We start from the raw sequence: 21247 nt of genomic DNA, 5'->3' as shown, positions 1-21247 counted from the left end.
TCACCAGGCTCCCCTGTCCCTGGGATTCTCCAGGCAAGAACACTGGAGTGGGTTGCCATTTCCTTCTCCAATGCATGAAGGTGAAAAGTGAAAGTGAAGTCGCTTAGTCGTGTCCGACTCTTAGCAACCCCATAGATGGCAGCCCACCAGGCTCCTCCGTCCATGGGATTTTCCAGGCAAGAGTACTGGAGTGGGGTGCCATTGCCTTCTCTGTACGTATACACTAGACCCTATAAAAAGTGGTGATTTTGTTTAATTGGGCTTTCCTGGTGGCTCAGATGGTAAAGAATTCACCTGCAATGTGGGAGACCCAGGTTCAATCACTGGGTTGAGAAGATGCCCTGGAGGAAGGCATGGCAACTCACTCTAGTGTTCTTGCCTGGAGAATCCCCATGGACAGAGGAGACAGTGGGGTACAGTCGATGGGGTTGCAAAGAGTCGGACATGACTGAGCAACTAAGCACACAAACACAAGGTCTTTAGTGTACAACATCTGACACATAGCAAATCACCCAATATTATTAATAGCTATCATTATCATTTTTACTCATTACTTAACATTTTAAAATTTTTTAATAAAAATTGTACATATTTAAGGTAAATACTATGGTGAGCTCATGTAAATATACACAGTGAAATGAGTACCAGAGTCAAGCTAATTAATATATAATATATTTAATAACCTCACCTAGTTAACATTTTTTGTGTATGTAAATCTCCCAGCTTCCACTCTAAGCGTAATTTCAGGGTTCAATACAGTATTATTAAGTATAGACAACATGCCTGTACATAAGCTCTCTAGATGCATTCATCCTCCATAACCACAAATTTGTACCCTCTGACCAACGTCGTCCTGTTTTCCCTGCCTCCCTATTTTCTGCTTCTATGAGTTCAACATCTTCATTTTCCACCCCCAGATTCCACATAGACGTGAGACCACATAGTATCCTTCTCTGGCTTATTTCAGTGAGCACAATGGCCTCCAGGTTTATCCCACTCTGTCCTGGCTGCTAGGTTTCTGCTAAGAAATCTGCTAACAGCCTCGTGGAGGGTTTGTTCTCTAGTACTGTACGTGAGCAATTTTTTTTTTTTCTGTGCAGTTTTAAGAATTCTGCCTTTGATTTTACACAATTTTATTACAATGTGTCTTGCAGAAGAACTTTCAGGGTTGAAACTCTTTGTAAACCTATAAACTCAGGAACTTGGATGTCCAAATTTCCACCCAGATTTGGGAATTTCTTAGATATTATTTCTTTTAAAAAGTGTCTGTCCCTTTCTCTCTCTCTTCTCTTTCTGGGACACCAGTAACGAGTCGGTTGTTTCTCTTGATGGTATCCCATAAGTCACATAACCTTTTTTTAGTTTTTCTTTTTCTTTTTGTTCCTCTGACTGGATAATTTAAAACACTCTGTCTTCAAGTTCACTGACTTTTTTTTTTCCCTTTTGCCTGGTTGAATTTGTTGTTGAAGTTCTCTATTAAATTTGTCAGTTCAATCAATATATTCCTCAACTCAAGAATTTCTGTTTGAGTTTTTTAAATGGTTTCTATTGCTTTGCTAGACATCTCATTTTCTTCATTCAGTGTTTTCCTAATTTGGTTGACTGTGTTTTCTTACATTTCACTATACTTCTTTGACGATCATTCTAAATTCTTCATCAGGATGTTTACAGATCTCCATTTTTTTAGTCAGTTATTGAAGCTTTTTTTTTTTTTCTTTTTTCCCTTTGGTGATGACATGTTTCCTAGATTATTCACGATCCTTTGGTCTTGTGTTGGCATCTGTGCATTTGAAGTAAGAAGCAACTCTTCCTATCTTCACTGACTGGCTTCAGTTGGGAAAACTTTTCACTAGTCATTCCACACAGAAATTCTGCAAGGGCCATCTTCAGGCATGCAGCTCTGGTGCCTGGTCAACAAGTGGACCACAGGGGCCAGCCTGGTACCTGGGTCTGCAGGAGTCCACCCGAAGCTCTCACTATTTCTAAATTCTGCTAATGAAAATACATTAAGAAACTGACGATCCCCAGGACTCTTTTTTTTTTTGTAATTTCATTCTTCAGATGAACAGACTACAGGTTAATTTTTAAAGAACTCTTTGAAACTAAACATGATCTATGTCATGTTACCTCTGTAAGCCCAGCACTTAGAATATTGCCTTAGCCAAAGCAGCTGCTCAATAAGTATTTGTTAAGTGATTCACTAAGTACATACTTAAGGAAAAGTGAAAATTAGCATGGATAGACAAGAAATCATCTCATCTACTACTGAGTCCTTTCTCCAAAGAACTGTAAATTTGAGCAAATGCATTCCAATGAAAAAGTAAATACACCCTCTTTGATTCCATGTGTCTTTTAGACATTGTCAAATAACATCCTTCCTCTTCCAGTCAAAATTTTCTGCCAAGAAGCCTAACCTGGTAATCCTCCTTCCAAACCTCTGAACGACTCCCCTCAGATGACTCCATCCACCTCACTACTCACACCATTCTCCCTAGTAATGCCATTGAATTTATTTGTACTGACCAAAGTTGATGGTTTAATATAATTAAATAAATTAGAGAAACCAAATGCGTAGAAGTATCCTTAATTTATGAATGGTAATACAATTTTATTGAATTTTGTTAAGAAATTGCTTTAAAATCTTCCCTCCCTGTCAACATAGTTCCGTGAGACTGGTTTTCTTCTATGAGACGCCTTGTACTCATGCCCAGTTGCTCAGTCATGTCCAACTCTCTGTGACTCCACAAACTGTAGCCTGTCAGGCTCCTTGGTCCATGGGATTATTCAGGCAACAAGTGGGTTGCCATTTTCTCTACCAGGGCATCCTTCCAACCTAAGTATCAAACCCGCATCGAATGCATTGGTAGGTGGATTCTTTGCCACTGAGCTACCAGGGAAGCCCATTGGAAGGGTTTTGAGTTATTAAAACAAGCATAGAAAGATTTTTAAAGATGCATTTTCCCCTGTAAGTTATGCTATCACCCCAACCTAGATTAGTTACCAAACAAGAAACCATTTATCTCCCACATCAAATACTTTAAATATTGGTATATGCAGCGTTTGTTCAATTCTTTAGATGTTGAATATGGGAAATCACTACTTCACTCATAACTTTAATTTTGATTGCAGAATAACAAAAATGACCTTTATTAACTGCCCCAAAAATCTGGTGGCATTCAAGGTGTAGTAGATCAGAGCTGCATGTGACACCTTCTATTTAGCTTTTAATCACAAACTGTATAAAAAGCTACCACTTCTAATATTGTCATTGGAGGCACTTGGAAGCCTCCTTCTACTTTCTTCGTAGCACAGTAGGGCAATCATCGTTTCTGTCTTGGGACTAAATTCAGGCCTGGACACAAAACTGGGGCTGTGCATCCTTCTAGATAGTTTTCCACCATTGTCTCTATCTTTAATAGTTTTTCTGGTGTGAAATCAAAGACAGTATCTAGGTTATTCTCAGAAGTATCTCTGTGCACAAATAGTGAAAGTGAAAGTCGCTCAGTCATGTCCGACTCTTTGCACCACAGTCCATGGAATTCTCCAGGCCAGAATACTGGAGTGTGTAGCCTTTCCCTTCTCCAGGGGATCTTCCCAACCTAGGGATCTAACCCAGGTCTCCCAAATTGCAGGAGGATTCTTTACCAGCTGAGCCACAAGGGAAGCCCAAGAATAATGGAGATAAAGCCTGCCCAATTCCATCCTGCAGAACTATTTTATGAAGATTGCCTCTGTCTTCCCTACGAGGCAGTGAGGTCACCTGCTCCAACACTGAGTCCCTGGGGAAGCCCTTGATTATAACTGTATTCTTCAAGTAAGTTGTTTTGTAGGGAACTCACAAAACCCATCTTCCATGAAACTCACCTGCAGATACAATGCCTTGTGAGGAGCTATTCCTTGAAAGTCAAGTGAAAGTGAGAGTCACTCAGTTGTGTCTGACTCGTTGCAACCCCATGGACTATACAGTCCATGGAATTCTCCAGGCCAGAATATAGGAATGGGTAAGCCATTCCCTTCTCCAGGGGATCTTCCCAACCCAGGGATTGAACCCAGGTCTCCCACATTGCAGGCAGATTCTTTACCAGCTGAGTCACAAGGGAAGCCCAAGAATACTGGAGTGGGTAGCCTATCCCTTCTCCAGCAGATCTTCCGGACCCAGGAATCCAACTGGAGTCTCCAGTATTGCAGGTGGATTCTTCACCAACTGAGCTATCAGGGAAGCCTCAGCTACTCCTTACACTAGGCAAATCCTGAGGACGATGTAAATCTCCTCTCAACCTCATACTCATGTCAGCTTAGGAAGCATTGCTAGCTCCACTGGATGAAAAGGAGATCGAGGCTCAGATATACTGAGAACTTGTCCCAAGTCATACAGCCAATCAGTGCAAGACTGGGGACTGGAATCCAACTTTGACCAACTTTCCCTCCTCCAGTATATTACTACAGCAGGCAACTCCAGATCATTCACCTTCTGGTTTTTCTCATTATATCACTGTAGAAAGCTTAAGTTCAGTTCAGTCGTTCAGTCATGTCTGACACTTTGCGACCCCATGGATAGCAGCATGCCAGGCCTCCCTGTCCATCACCAACCCCCGGAGATTACCCAAACTCATGTCCATTGAGCCGGTGATGCCATCCAACCATCTCATCCTCTGTCATCCCCTTCTCCTCCTGCCCTCAATCTTTCCCAGGATTGGAGTCTTTTCCAATGAGTCAGTTCTTCACATCAGGTGGCCAAAGTATTGGAGTTTCAGCTTCAACATCAGTCCTCCCAATGAACACTCAGGACTGATCTCCTTAAGGATGGACTGGTTGGATCCCCTTGCAGTCCAAGGGACTCTCAAGAGTCTTCTCCAACACCACAGTTCAAAAGCATCAGTTCTTCGGTGTTCAGCTTTCCTTATTGTCCAACTCTCACATCCATACATGACCACTGGATATACCATAGCCTTGACTAGATGGACCTTTGCTGGCAAAGTAATGTCTCTGTTTTTTAATATGCTGTCTAGGTTGGCCATAACTTTCCTTCCAAGGAGTAAGTGTCTTTTAATTTCATGGCTGCAGTCACCATCTGCAGTGATTTTGGAGCCCCCCAAAATAAAATCTCTCACTGTTTCCACTGTTTTCCCTTTTATTTGCCATGAAGTGATGGGACCGGATGCCATGATCTTAGTTTTCTGAATATTGAGCTTTAAGCCAACTTTTTCACTCTCCTCTTTCCCTTTCATCAAGAGGCTCTTTAATTCTTCTCCACTTTCTGCCATAAGGGTGGTGTCATCTGCATATCTGAGGTTATTGATATTTCTCCCGGCAATTTTGAGTCCAGCTTGTGCTTCCTCCTGCCCAGTGTTTCTCATGATGTACTCTGCATATAAGTTAAATAAGCAGGGTGACAATATACAGCCTTGATCTACTCCTTTTCCTATTTGGAACCAGTCTGTTGTTCCATGTCCAGTTCTAACTGTTGCTTCCTGACCTGCATATAGGTTTCTCAAGAGGCGGGTCAGGTGGTCTGGTATTCCCATCTCTTTCTGAAAAAAAATTTTCCCATGAACTAAATGTCACTTGGTCTATTAAGCTTATTACTATTTTTTCTTACTTAGCTCATAAGAAATGCAATGAACATCATATTAGATCTATTAAAGATGCTTCTCCTTCAGACTCGGAAGATATTTGTTCATCTATGAGCTCTCATTGTGTTTTCTGAGTATATTTGGTGTATATCAGACTTCACTGATTTCTCAAGTATCAAGATGAAGTTCAAAGTTTATATCAACAGAAGCACCTGTCAGAAACTTTTAATTTATTACATAATATGCTATGAATGGAACAGAACTATAGGTTTTAAATTCTGCATAATGAATATGTCTTAATATTGAACAGACTTGAAAGAAGTTCAGTTTTGTTCTTTAAATATTTTGTATTTAATTCTAGTATCATTATCATTATATAATTAAATTATATCTAAAATTAAACTGCTATATTAATTAATGTTATATTATTATATTTAATTAATATTAATGTTATATTTAATATGATAGAATATAATATTAGACATTATTATATACTATTACATCTAATATAATATAAACTTATATTATTATATCTAATAATTCAATACTTTTATTTTGATGCAAAGATCATGACATAATGCATGCTGATGATATTTAAAATGTATGCAGATGAATTCCCCTTTCTTCACAATGTGTATGAGGTGCATTCATTATGAAGACAAAAACACGTTAGTGAGTTTAATTCACAGTCAGAAACCATCCAGAGATCATTTCTTTCATGTACAAGTAACAATAAGACTCCAACTATTTCAGCTCCTTTTGCCTTTGTCTTCTGCTCTGGTCTTTGTCATAGCTTCTTTTCTCCTTCTACAATTATGAAGCTACCCCTTTTCAGAGAAAACAAAACAAATCCAAATGCTTCCTTGTCCTTTGAAATTCCCAGTTTTTCGAGAAGATTTTCCATATTTGTATTGTCCTTAACTCTTTCATTGTTAGTGATTAAAGCTGCATTAAAGCACTTCCCCAAGCCAAACACATTAATACTGGGATCATTCCCTACTTCAGGGAAGCAGTGGAGTGCTGTGATTAAGTGCATGCTGTGGAGCTGGAAATACCTAGCTTCAGTCCCGGCTGCAACATTGCCAGGTGCCTGCATTTGAGCAATTCACTGGCCCTTTCTGGATGTGAGGTGCTACCACCTGGGAAATTTCATGCATTATTTTGGCTTTAACTATGCACTTTGGCCACCTCATGCGAAGAGTTGACTCATTGACTGACTCATCAGTTAAGACTCCGATGCTGGGAGGGATTGGGGGCAGGAGGAAAAGGGGACGACAGAGGATGAGATGGCTGGATGGCATCACCGACTCGACGGACGTGAGTTTGAGTGAACTCTGGGAGTTGGTGATGGACAGGGAGGCCTGGCATGCTGCAATTCATGGGGTCGCAAAGAGTCGGACACGACTGAGCGACTGAACTAAACTGAACTGATGCACGACCTCTATGCTTTCTCTCTGTATCAGAGAACAATGCAGGCACCCAATCCAGCATGTCTCTGTCTCCCTCTCAACAAACCATGTTTCTGGTGGAAAAGATTTTTTTCCCTCCATTTCTCAAGTATTTCTAAAATCTATACCCTCCTATCCATCTCCATTTTTATCATCTATGTAGAGTTCTTATTTCCACTTGTCTGAACTATTTTAATGGATTCTTGATCAGTCTTTCCACCTCTAGTCTCATTCTCACCCCTTCTTTGTCCTCCCTAGTACCCCCAGGCTGCTCAGTTATGTTCTGTATCATGGTTTGGTTGCCCCAAACTTTGGACATTAATAGATACATAAGCATTCATTAATTATCCATTAATAAGTACCTTATTAGCAATGGGTAAACCAAAAAGAGAAAGACAAGGTGAAAAGAAGAAGCAGATATGTGTAAAAAGAATTTAAAATTTAATTGAAAAATGTCAAAACAGAAGCTTAAAAGGGAAAAAAAGGGAAAAGACTAACCTTAGGAAGGTGAGAAGACCTCTCAGGAAGAACAGATTTTGAAATATTCCAAGGGATTCCCAGGTGCCACTAGTGGTAAAGAACCCACCTGCCAATGCAGGACAGTAAGAGATGTGGGTTCAGTCTCTGGTTCGGGATGATCCCCTGGAGGAGGGCATGGCAACCTACTCCAGTATTCTCGCCTGGAGAATCCCATGGACAAAGGAGCCTGGTGGGCTGCAATCTATGGGGTTGCAAAGAGTTGGACACAACTGAAGCAACTTATCATGCAAGAAAGATGGGAAGAAATTGGCAAAAGCAACTGAAATTAGAGTCCTTCTGACTGAAGTTACCAGAAGCCAAGCAAAGACGTATTTGATTTTCTTCCTGAATGACTGAGAGAAGTTCACACACTTGAATCTATATAAGATGGAACTTTGTCCTCAGTTGAAGTTGGGTGGTCTATGTAACTAGACAGCCAATTTACAAACAGAATACCCTGACTCTTCACATGAATTATGACTTTCAATACATCCATATTAAGTTTTCTGAGTTACAATTATGTCTTTTCTATCAAAAGCTCTGGGTCCAAGCCAAATTTCCTGACTGGTAAAAGGATAAGGCGATTTTCTTATCCCTTCTTTTGAAAGACGGTATATGATTCTTTTGAAAGAATCATCTAGAATGATTCACTCCCCTTCCATGGTCCATCCACCAAAGAAAAGGACTCTGGGATGTCAGCAAAAAGGAACTAACAAAAGCAATAGGAAAAAGATTCACTGAGAGAGCTTGACTAGGCTGCTTTGAATGTATTTTTTAAAGACTGATTGTCCTTGTGCTCTGGTAGAGAAGTCAGCAGAGTTAAAAATAAGAATCAATCTTGCTTCCACAAGCAGGGACAATTTTTCCTCACAAAGTATATTTCCCTAACTGATTCTTCAGGGTGTGTTTATTTTTTCTTGGACACTTCCAGCTCTTTTTTATTCCAAAGGAAACTCTGAACACAAGGTACTTTGATCGTCCTTTTGCTTTGGTGAAAACAATAGCTTTTCTTAGCTTGCAGAGAGGTAATTTTCCTCAAATGTTGCTTTTTGAAGATGATTTTATCTGCTGCTATTTGTCAGCCAGAACATCTATTCATCCTAGATAAACTATCACAAAGAAGGACTTATCACAAAAATGTGAAAACTCATAGTCAAATCATTCTAATCCCCTTTGTTACCCTCACCTAAAAATTGAATTAAAATTCCTTTCATGTAATAATAAAATAAATTTAGACACATTACAATTTCCCAAGGGTAAACGAATTAGTCTTAATTCACATAGAAATAAGTATAGGCCAGATAATTAAATGAGATTATATGCATAAATATATTGGCAGCTCTATCATATTTTCAGAAAGTAACAGTGGCAAAGTTTAATAGAATTATAGCGTCTTTCAAATAAAGAAGAGGTATGTTGCTCTCAAAAGTGCCACTATAATTTCAACTTTGTCTGATCTTGCTCATGTGAAATTTATGAACCTTGGCTACACTGATGAATTTTCTTTAGAGAAGTCTCCAACAGAGTCAGCATCCATACCCTTCAAATGGCCCAGAATTTTCTGAATATAAAATGAAGTAGACTGGATCCTGGAATAAATTCAATAAAATGATAATATCCCACCCAAAGACCAATACATTGCAATTAACTGGATTTCCAATTCAAGTATTTTTACAGTACTTGTGCATGCATGCTCATTTGCTTCAGGTGTGTCTGACTCTTTGTGACTCTATGGACCGCAGCCCACCAGGCTCCTCTGTCCATGGGATTCTCCCGGCAAGAATGTTGGAGTGGGTTGCCATGCCCTCCTCCAGGGGATCTGCCAGACTCTGGGATCGAACGGTATCTCTTATATCTCCTGCATTGGCAGGCCGGTTCTTTACTGCTAGCTCCACCTGGAAAGCCCCTTTACAGTACTTGTTATGTACCAAACACAGTGGTGAACTAACATGGTTGCCCTCATGTATATATCAGCACATAAATAACCTGCAGTTAAAAGAAAAGAAAAGAAAACACAGAGACTCTCAAAGAGTTTCAAAGAAGACACCAAGCAATTCCAGCTGAGGCAATCCCTGAAAGGTTCCTGCAGGAACACAGATTTGAGATGGGATGGGTCCTAATTACAGTAATTCCCCTACATAGGAACATCCTCCATTCCAAAAGCTCGTTTGTAAGTTCAATTTGTTGACATGTTCAACAAAGTTAGCCTAGGTACCCAATTAACATAATTGGCTATATAATACTGTACTGTAATTGGTTTATAATATGTTTCACACAAACAATACATAAAAAACAAAAACAAAAAATAAAGAAAACATTTTTAATCTTCAGTACAGTACCTTGAAAAGTACGGTAGTACCAACTACAACAGTGCTGCTTTCACACTTGCTTCCAGACATCTTGGGCTTGCAACAAAGGTACTGTACTACAGTACTGCACAGTTAAGTACACAGAAGCAAAACCACTTGCAGAGGACGCACTCACGTGACAGTGTATGCCAGACACATGGACCAACTTACGTGACTGGGCATGCAAACCCGCATTCACATCTTTGAAAGTTCACAACCTGAAGGTTCCTATGTAGGGGATTTACTGCCTACGCTTTCAGCACATGGAAATAGGGCTGGAGTGTGTCCTGAGGGACAGCTGGGTTGAAAGAAGTGAGGAACAGTTGATGGTATAGGAGGCAAAGGAGGGCATACTGATTCTGTTCATCCGTTTGTTTCATGCCTTTGTTCCTCCTGAATTCCAGCTTCCAGACGCTTTATCTTTTCTCCTCAACCCTTCAGGACTTTTGCCGATTCTTTTTTCTCTGTTAATCCTTAAGGAAATCAATCCTGAATACTCACTGGAAGGACGGTTGCTGAAGCTGAAGCTCCAATACTTTGGCCACCTGATATAAGGATCTGACTAATTAGAAAAGACCCTGATGCTGGGAAAGATTGAAGGCAAGAGGAAAAGTGGTCAACAGGGGATGAGATGGTTAGCCTCACTGACTCAACAAACATGTGTCTGAGCAAATTCCTAGAGATGGTGAAGGACAGGGAAGCCAGGTGTGCTGCAGTCCATGGGGTAACAAAGAGTCAGACATGACTGAGCTACTGAACAACAACAATTCTCTATGTTGGAAAATACTCCCTTCCCCACAACTTTACCTCCCATCCCCTCCCCCTTAAACACTGTAAATCCAGCTTCTCTTCCACAGAAAAAGTCACTTACTGAATTCATTCCTGACTCTGATACTTGGTGGGGGTGAAGGGTGTGTCAAACACAAGTATCCTGCAGCTCCTTTAGTTTTACACAGTGCAAGAATATGACACCTAGAGTATAACTTTAATTTTGTAAACATAGATCCTTTACCCATCTCAGATATAGGAAAGAAACCTAGTACACTTTTAAGCATTACAAACAAATTCAAATTCTTTGCAGATTTCGTTGTTTTCTCCTGCTACTGAAGAATCACTTCTCATATAAAACAAAATATACAGCTCTGAAATCTCCATAACCTATTGAAAATATACATAAACTGGATATACACATTTAGTTTACAGCTAGTCTTAGCAAAACAGAAATGTGGATGTATTTCAAGGCATAAAAAATGGATTTCAGCTGAAGATTGGATAGAAAGCAAATATAAAACTGCTATAGAAGAGTTCACTATGCATCTGGAATGTTTCCAGTTAATTAAAACAGAATAACTCTAAAATCTGCAGCTTTATAAAGTAAAACAATTGAAAGACAAGGCATTATCTGTATTTTAATTGATATTCTCTCTCTTGCTTGCTCTCAGATTTTATGAAGTTCATACTCTTGTTGATTTAAGATAGCTTGCACAGCTTCTCATCAACAGAACCAAAATTTTCCATTTCAAACTGGAGTATACCATTTACTATCTAAACAAGGAATGGGAAATACTGTGTTATGAGTCAAAGACTCTGTGGGAAGAAAAAGATGGGGATGGAAGACAAGTGCCTGTAACTGAGCAGGACCTTATGTCACCGTCCGGGGACAAATATCTACCCCCATGCCCTCCACCTGCCTCTTGCTTGTAAAAAAGGCCCCCAAGGCCTCCCCTGAGTTCCAAAGAATAAATTTAATCAGAGAAGTGAGAAAATGCAGAAAAAAGGCAAACAGTCAGGAAAGGCAAAATATTACTTTAGCCATTAAATAAAGTCAAGGGTCTTTAGTTCCTCCTTGAGAACGATAGATAATTTGTTGTTATTCAGTTACTAAGCCGTGCCTGACTCTTTGTGACCCCATGGACTGCAGCATTCCAGGCTCCTCCATCCTCCACTATCTCCTAGAGTTTGCTCAAATTCATGTCCATAGATAATACCTCAAGCCATATCCCTGAGCTGTTTTGAAGATACTGACATGCTTAGCTGGTGGAAGAAGTAAACTGCAGACTGACCACAAACACATAACCCCAGACAGGCTGGAACCAGAAGGTTGATGACATCAGCTTTCGATCTCACCACCAACCAATCCGAAGACTGTACACAAGGTGATCTTACATCCTGCCACCCACCTCCCTCACTCTACCTTTAAAAGTCTGTCCCTGAAAGCCATCGGAGAGTCTGGGCCTTTTGAGCATTAGCTGCCTGGACTCCTTGTTTGATGCTCTGCAATAAATGCTGAACTGTCCTTCACTACAACCCGGTGTCAGTGGACTGGCTTTACTGTGCATTACGCTAGGGGACTCAAGTCTGGTTTGGTAATAAGCCTCTGACTACAGATGGGGTCAAAGCCTGAAGTCCTGCTATTCTTTATTTTCTCATGCTGTTTGATAGCTGTAGACGTGAAATGGTAGTAAGGCTATGCCATTCTTCATATATGTCTCATACCAGGAGAACATACTCACTTTTTTTTCCCCTTCAAGGTGGAGAGAAATGACCCATTTTATGGAGATGCTATCATGGGAACAGCCAAACACAAGCATCCTTCTAGCCAGGCATTTCTCAGTTGAAAAAACTGTTCAAAATATATGACTCTGAGATTGATATTTGTGTAGCATTTCTTGCAAACCTAAACAAAATATCTATCATCCTTATACTTGTTATATAAAATATATTTTAGTTTTAAAAAAATTCTCTTTAAAGAAAATGTGTCATTCTATACCCAAAAAAGAACATACTTTAAGAGAATATATGCTTTCAATAATTTCCTTGTCTGCTTTCTATTAAGATGATGAATTTACATTGAGATACCCAAATTATAAGCCCTAAAATATTCAGTACAAAGTTGCTACTTCACCACACTAATAAATGACCTTAGAAACTAATATACAACTTGTTTCCTTTTGATTTTTCTCTTTTGCTTTAACGCTGACTTTATACTGAAAATGGCATTTGAAAAAAGCTAATCTAGACGCCTCAACCTGAAAGGAGCACTTTATAGAAGAACACTGTTCACATTCACATTTATCTCATTAGTCACCATGCAGTGCTGCTTTCTGCCAATAAACAGGATACATTAAAATGAAAGGGTTTGGCAATGATAAATTACATTTATGTAAGGTGGGGAAAAATGAGGCTAATGGGAATGATGGCTTATGGCCAGAGTAAATACAAAGGGGAGTCTGAGTTAGAAAAGAGAGAATAAAACAGTGAAGGTAAGGAATGAGAATGCCCCTCTTTGAAATTTCGTGGTTAGAATTTCTAAGTTAGACACTTTACATGCTGTACTTCTTAAGAATCGGAAGGAAATCAGTCAAGAACATCATCTGACTTGGCACCAGAGGGTATATTTTAGAAGCAGCTGTTAGAAATTTCCGCTGGCTCAATCCTGTTCACCCGGAGAAACAACTAACCCAGGGTGTGTGCAGGCACTCAGTGCCAGGGCTCTGATGCACGAGGCAGACTCCTGAGGTACATGGCCTCATCTGTATTCCCCTGGAGACTGGAGGAGAAACAATCAGAACAGCCAGCTGGCCACCGCATGCTTCACTACTGCTTCCAGCAAGCTTCAGCTATTTGAATTCTATTTGCAAGAGATGCATGAGATATAACTGGACAGCAGGAATTCAATAAAACATTTGCAATGGTCTCCTTCCTTACAATAACATCCAAACTCCTACAATAGCCTACAGCCCTTACATAACCAGGCCTCTGCACAGCTCTCTCAACACAAATGACCCTTCTCAACTTGTCAGCATTGCCCTGGCCACTTTTATCTTCCTCAGGCAAGATAAGCTATTGCCATGACCCCTTTGCATCAATTTGCCACTTTGGGAACGATCTTCCCCCATACTCTGGCAAGACCATCTCCTTGTGATTCAGGTTCCTTTCAAATCTTCTGTGTGGTTAGTCACGTCCAACTCTGTGACTCCATGGACTGCAGCCTGCCAGGTCCCTCTGACCATGGATTTCCCAGGCAAGAATACTGGAGTGGGTTGTCATTTCCTTCCCCAGGGGATATTCCCAACCCAGGGACTGAATCTGAGTCTTCGGCATTGGCAGGTGGATTTTGTACCACTGCGCCACCTGGGAAGCCCTTCTTTCAGATAACACCTAATTAAACTTCCTAACTAATCTGCTCTTTTAGTATAGCAACCAGTTGCAGATTTTCTTCATTGTACTTTTCATTATCTGCAATACATTGTTTATGGATTAGCTTATTTGTTCATTTTCCATCTTGGCCATTCTTATAAGAATGGAAACCTCATGAAAATTCAATGAATAAATGATACAGAATCAAAGCAATTGGAGGCACTTGATGATCAGTTCAGTTCAGTCGTTCAGTCGTGTCCGACTCTTTGCGACCCCATGAGTCTCAGCACGCCAGGCCTCCCTGTCCATCACCAACTCCCGGAGTTCACTCAGATTCACGTTCATCGAGTCAGTGATGCCATCCAGCCATCTCATCCTCTGTTGTCCCCTTCTCCTCCTGCCCTCAATCCCTCCCAGCATCAAAGTCTTTTCCAATGAGTCAACTCTTTGCATGAGGTGGCCAAAATATTGGAGTTTGAGCTTTAGCATCATTCCTTCCAAAGAAATCCCAGGGTTGATCTCCAGAATGGATTGGTTGGATCTCCTTGCAGTCCAAGGGACTCTCAAGACTCTTCTCCAACACAGTTCAAAAGCATTAATTCTTCAGCGCTCAGCTTTCTTCACAGTCCAACTCTCACATCCATACATGACTACTGGAAAAACCATAGCCTTGACTAGACGGACCTTAGTCGGCAAAGTAATGTCTCTGCTTTTGAATATGCTATCTAGGTTGCTCAAACTTTTCTTCCAAGCAGTAAGCATCTTTTAATTTCATGGCTGAAATCACCATCTGCAGTGATTTTGGAGCCCAAAATAATAAAGTCTGACACTGTTTCCACTGTTTCCCCATCTATTTCCCATGAAGTGATGGGACCAGATACTATGACTTTTGTTTTCTGAATGTTGAGCTTTAAGACAACTTTTTCACTCTCCTCTTTCACTATCATCAAGAGGCTTTTTAGTTCCTCTTCACTTTCTGCCATAAGGGTGGTGTCATCTGCATATCTGAGGTTATTGATATTTTTCCTGGCAATCTTGATTCCAGCTTGTGTTTCTTCCAGTCCAGCGTTTCTCATGATGTACTCTGCATATAAGTTAAATAAGCAGGGTGACAATATACAGCCTTGACGTACTCCTTTTCCTATTTGGAACCAGTGTGTTGTTCCATCTCCAGTTCTAACTGTTGCTTCCTGACCTGCATACAGGTTTCTCAAGAGGCAGGTCAGGTGGTCTGGTATTCCCATCTCTCTCAGAATTTTCCACAGTTTATTGTGATCCACACAGTCTGATACCAAAACTTCATAACAGAAAATTTGTTTGTCGTGTAAATCGTTTACTCCTCTCACTGAGATGGCTTAATATAGTAAAAAAAATTACAGACTTTAATGAGAAAAAAGTCTTTAAGTCCTGTTTTTACCACTTATTATCTGGGTTAACTTGTGCAACTTCCCTTTAAAATAGAGACTATAATATGGAACTCACTGGCTTATTAAATTATCTACGTAACTCACCTAGCATTGTGACTGACTTCTAATGTGTTCTTAAAAATTGGTAGGTATTACGGCTACAATATCTTTTCTTTTAAGGAGCAAATTTCCACCTGTTCTTTGCTATTCTGGAGAAATCTCTATAACTTCTGTGAAATCCTTTGTGCTTACCCTGTGCTTTCTGTGACAGCCCACTGGTCTTTCGTGCTGCTCAGCCCATCCAGGAACAGGCACATGACTCAGGTCTTGTCAATGAGACCAGGTATTTTGCTGAAAATCTTAGTTGGCAGGAGACGTACAGTGGGGACACCTTCTCTTCTTCACTAAATGCAATACTGGTCTGTGGTGACCACTTCTACCCAAAAGTGAAACAACTCTGCCTGAAAATGAAGCCCACAGAGAGGACAGGAATACCAAAAGGAGAGAGAAAGAAAGAGTATCTTGAAGCCCATATACCTGGATCCAGCTGTACCTGAAACACCACAGTCACTGAATATACTGGTTATATAAGCCATATTATTTTGTTTATGCCTGTTTAAGTGTGTTTCTGAAACCTGTAATCTAAAGAATTTTAGAATCAAAGCTTTCCAATTAGATAATAGTTTATCAATTTATCTACTTATGCTTGTTTGTTTTAAAACCTTTTCTGATATCTAATTAGTAAATTAACATCTGGAATGAAACAGTTTTCAGTGAAAGTGTTAGGCTCTAGGAATATGAGGAACTAGTGACCCCTGAAGGTTTTTTTTTTTTTAACATGGACAATAACAGCCTTTAAAGAAATGGTCAAGGTCAGCCTCTGGGTCTGAAAACCAAGAACAGATTGTTCAAGAGCAACATCTGGGTATTTGAGGTTACAAGTAACAGGAAAAATTAAGGAAGAAATTAATACCTTTACTCAAGAAATCAGCAGGAAAAAATGGCATTATTAGGAGTAAAGAGGAAGGTAACTGTCTTCCTGTGCAAAGGAAATTTAATATTCAGCAAGAAGGATATATAGCAGGTAACTGCTGACAAGGGCATGTAATTTGTACCGAGTCTGTACTTTTAAAATGCTCTCTTCAGGAAAAGATACATTAAAATGTTTTCTTATGTTAAGAGGACAGCATGCAATTAATACATATGCTGTTTTTCTTAACAAAGAATCTTGAACATCTTGTCATGTATCTATTCTTGTTGTTATCATTCAGTAGTTCAGTTCTGTCGGACTCTATGTGACCCCATGGACTGCAGCACACCAGGCTTCCCTATCCTTCACTATCTCCCAGAGTTTGCTCAAATTTATGTCCTCTTTTTTAAAAAATATAAATATACACTCATATATAGTGAGTGTATATTTGTATTTAAAAAAAAGACCCATAGGTGTATAAAGGCTATGCCCCATCCCCACTTTTCTCTGCCAGTTACAGCTAAATAATTTAATGCAACTAAACATATATTTACGAGAGCTTTCTATGCAAGATACTTCGATAAATGCAATGGGAAACAGCAAGATAAACTTACCCTGCATCTCAAAGAGCTTATACTAGAATAAAGAAGATAAAGAACCTATACACATAACTGTATCATCAGGGATAATAACTGAATTCTGTAACAGCCATAAAGTAAAATGGAAGAGGGGAAGGATGAGCTGTCACTCATTTAGCCTCAGACAGTGGCTCTGAAATTTGAGTGTGATTTGATGAGAATCACCTGGAAGGCTTGTTCCAACAAAGAGTTGCTTTTAACAAGCTTGCAGATGACACGGATGCTGCTGGTCTGGAGGTCATACTTTGACAACTTCCCAATCTATGGAATTGGTTTTCAATTCTAGTAACACATTGGACTTCCTGGTGGCTCAGACGGTAAAAGCGTCTGCCTATACAATGCGGGAGACCTGGGTTCGATCCCTGGGTCAAGAAGATCCCCCGGAGAAGGAAATGGCAACCCACTCCAGTAGTCTTGCCCGGAAAATCCCATGGAGGGAGAAGCCTGATAGGCTACAGTCCATGGGGTCGCAAAGAGCTGGACACGACTGAGTGACTTCATTTTTACTTTTCTAGTAACACATCAGAATCTCCTAAGGGACTTTTAAGGGCTTCTGAGGTGGTGCTAGTGGTAAAGAGGCTGCCTGCCAATGCAGGAAACATAAGAGATGTGGGTTCGATCCATAGGTCATGAAGATCCCTTGGAGGAGGGAATGGCAACCCACTCTAGTATTCTTGCCAAGAAAATCCCATGGACAGAGGGGCCTGGTGAACTGTATTCCATAGGGTTGCAAAGAATCGGACACAACTGAAGCGACTTGGCACGTAAGGGACTTCTGAAAAACTGAATGCCCAGGGCTTCATCCTAGCCCAAAAATAAATGGAAAATATTTCATGAAGGAGACTATCCTAGAGCTGGACATTGAATCATATGAGTAGTAGCTTTATAGACAGGGGAGACAGGAAGCAGAAACTAAGTGAAGTGTGAAAACTCAGGGGAGAATGGAAGTAAAGGGTATGGTTAGAAATGAGGGACGCACAGCCTGTCTGGCACACAGGCAGAGAAAGGAAGTCTTGGGCCAAGTCATGAAAGATGTTGGCTGCCTGGCAAGGGAGTCTCTGACTCTTTTTGGTGGGGGAGAGCAATAAGAAATCAACAAACGCTTCAAGTAGAAGAGTGACATGGTCAGACATGTGCCTTAGAACAACACTGCTCCTTGGAGATCGGGAATGAATGAGGATGCCAAAGCAATGCTCTAGTGGAATGCTGGTCTGGTGGTCATACTTTGGCAACTTCCCGATCTATAGATATTGGTTTTCAATTCTACCAACATATTAGAATCCTCCTAAGGGACTTCTAAGTCTTCTGAGGTGGTACTAGTAGTAAAGAATCCACCTGCCAACGCAGGAGACATAAGAGACGTGGGTTCAATCCCTGGGTCGGGAAGATCCAGTTTGTTTGCTCAAACTAGACTCGGGGGATGTATTGTCAGGGCCCACAGCTTCCATAGAAATGCTTTAATTTTCTATTCTTATTTGAAAGATAACCTATATTTTATCAGATATGAAAGCAAAAATTATCTTTTGTGCTAATGGTACTCAAATGAGAGGTCTTCACAAGATGTGACTTAGCTTAAGTCAGTATTGCTTAGTCAGTGAGGGTGAAAGTCGCTCAGTCATGTCCGACTCTTGCGACCCTGTGGACTACACAGTCCATGGAATTCTCTAGGCCAGAATTCTGGGGTGGGTAGTCTTTCCCTTCTCCAGGGGATCTTCCCAACCCAGGGATCAAACCCAGGTCTCCCGCATTACAGGTGGATTCTTTACCAGCTGAGCCACAAGGGAAGCCCAAGAATACTGGAGTGGGTAGCCTATCCCTTGTCCAGCAGATCTTTCTGACCCAGGAGTCTAGACACAGTATTTGAGCTTCCCTGATGGCTGAGATGGTAAAGAATCACCAGCAATTCAGAAGACGTGGGTTCAATCCCTGCGTTGGGAAAGATTCCTTGGAAAAGGGCATGGCAACCTCCTATTCTTATATCCAGTATTTCTGCCTGGAGAATCCCATGGACAGAGGAGCCAGGCAGGCTACAGTCCATGCAGTCGCAAAAAGTCAGACACAACTGAGCACACATACACAGTATTTAAGAACTCAAGAATAACTATTTTTTCCCCTGTGAAAGTCTATTAGATGTCTTTGAAAAATAACGATCTAGACAAGGTAATATAATTAGAGCAGTCTAAGAATCATCAGGATCTTCAACTAGATTTTAGGAGGAAAAGAAAATGAGAAATGAAAAAATACTGGGGGCTTTGAGGCTAAAGATGATAAAATGATGGTAGAGAGTAAAGAACATGGAAAAGGGACAGGCTTGGGTGAGACAGGGTTAGCGTGAGGATGCATTCACAGTGAAACAAAGCCAACCCACTGGTGGTAACCACAAGAACCAACCCCTTCCTGCACCAGGAATTTTAGGAATTAATTTATCTTCATGATTTGGCCATATTATGGACAAAACCAAAAAAAAGAAAAACAACAGTATTTTTTATTTACTAAGGCCTAAGGAGAAGGCAATGGCAACCCACTCCAGTACTCTTGCCTGGATAGTCAATGGACGGAGGAGCCTGGTAGGCTGCAGTCCATGGGGTTGCTGAAAGTTGTAAGCGACGGAGCAACTTCACTTTCACTTTTCACTTTCATGCATTGGAGAAGGAAATGGCAACCCACTCCAGTGTTCTTGCCTGGAGAATCCCAGGGACTGGGGAGCCTGGTGGGCTGCCGTCTATGGGGTCGCACAGAGTCGGACACGACTGAAGTGACCTAGCAGCAGCAGCAGCAAGGCAGAACAGTCTTTCTTCTTTTAAAAATAAAAGTCATAATCTGTCAATAATTTTAAAAGGTGACCTATTATCAGAGTAATTTATAAAAGGGAGATACATAGGCTAATAATTAATTGAATATGAAAGCTTCTGAATTATAACACATTTCCCTTTCACTTATTGCACTTAATTTTTCCCTGCCATTGATAATGATATCAGTAAGATGATTTTTAGAGGAAAAACAATAAAATGCAATGCTACTTGAAAGTATTTGAAAGTAGATACTTTTCCCAATATCAAGCAGTACCTGTTTTATTTTATCTTCTATGTTAAACATATTCACCTCTTGGTATAAGGTACTGGCTGTTTGTTGTTTAATGGTACATAAAGGAAAATATTTTACCTTTAAGCCACTGAATCTCCTAGGAGACACTGCTATAAAAGATCAATGGTTTTATTTTCCTGATAATGGTCTGCTAAATATTTAATCTCTTGATCTTTCTAAGAAATTAAGACAATGGCATGAAAGTTTTAAAACTTTTTCTAACTTATTTGCAAAAAAAGAACCCATTAGCATATCAGAAATATTAAACCCTAAAGAGGAGGACTTTATATCAAAAGAAATATCATGATTAATCATCTAACGAATAATTGCAAAAGCTCTATTCATCGGCTCTCGTTACAATACGAAAACCTTTTTTAAAACTGAACAATGACATACCTGAGCTTCTGGTTGTACTGTTTGACCTTTTCCAAGGAGGCTGCATTTATCTGAGCTTGAAATTCCTCCACCGAAACATTGTCTCTATAATAATATCCTTCCATGCTCTCCAGTGCTGTGAAAACAAGTAAATGTACTCTTCATGTGATTGTATAACTCAGTTCTCTACATTTAGTGTCATCTTATTATTAGTAAATCTCTTCAAAGTTGTGTCTGACTCTTTGCGACCTCATGGATTGTAGACTACCAGGCTCCTCCGTCCATGGGATTTTCCAGACAAGAGTACTGGAGTGGGTTGCCATTTCCTTCTCCAGAGGATCTTCCCAACCCAGGGATCGAACCTGGGTCTCCCACATTGTAGGCAGACACTTTACCATCTGAGCCACCAGGGAAGTCCTTAGTAAATGCATTGAATAGCACCAAATATGATCACATATACAAGAAATAAGGATCAGTTCAGTTCAGTAGCTCAGTCGTGTCCAACTCTTTGCGACCCCATGAATAGCAACACACCAGGCCTTCCTGCCCATCACCAACTCCCGGAGTTCACTCAGACTCATGTCCATCGAGCCAGTGATGCCATCCAGCCATCTCATCCTCTGTTGTCCCCTTTTCCTCCTGTCCCCAATCCCTCCCAGCATCAGAGTCTTTTCCAATGAGTCAACTCTTCGCATCAGGTGGCCAATGTACTGGGGTTTCAGCTTTAGCATCATTCCTTCCAAAGA

General features: G+C 40.4%; 1 protein-coding gene across 3 annotated transcripts in view; it reads right to left on the bottom strand.

Annotated features, from left to right (window-relative positions):
• The window catches only part of PREX2 (phosphatidylinositol-3,4,5-trisphosphate dependent Rac exchange factor 2), a 303487-nt gene that overhangs the window by 47822 nt on the left and 234418 nt on the right, over window positions 1–21247 (bottom strand). For all 3 annotated transcript variants that reach the window (XR_011259007.1, XM_069600206.1, XM_069600207.1), the window contains one exon: window positions 20523–20637. Coding sequence is in view for 2 of the 3 variants with exons in the window: in XM_069600206.1 (XP_069456307.1) it covers window positions 20523–20637 (115 nt within the window). In the remaining variant the exon portion in view is untranslated. The remainder of the gene's footprint in view (window positions 1–20522; window positions 20638–21247) is intronic.

The sequence above is a fragment of the Ovis canadensis genome, chromosome 9 (genome assembly GCF_042477335.2).
Source record: "Ovis canadensis isolate MfBH-ARS-UI-01 breed Bighorn chromosome 9, ARS-UI_OviCan_v2, whole genome shotgun sequence".
NCBI classification, from domain to species: Eukaryota; Metazoa; Chordata; class Mammalia; order Artiodactyla; family Bovidae; genus Ovis; species Ovis canadensis.
This window is presented reverse-complemented; position numbering and strand designations above follow the sequence as displayed.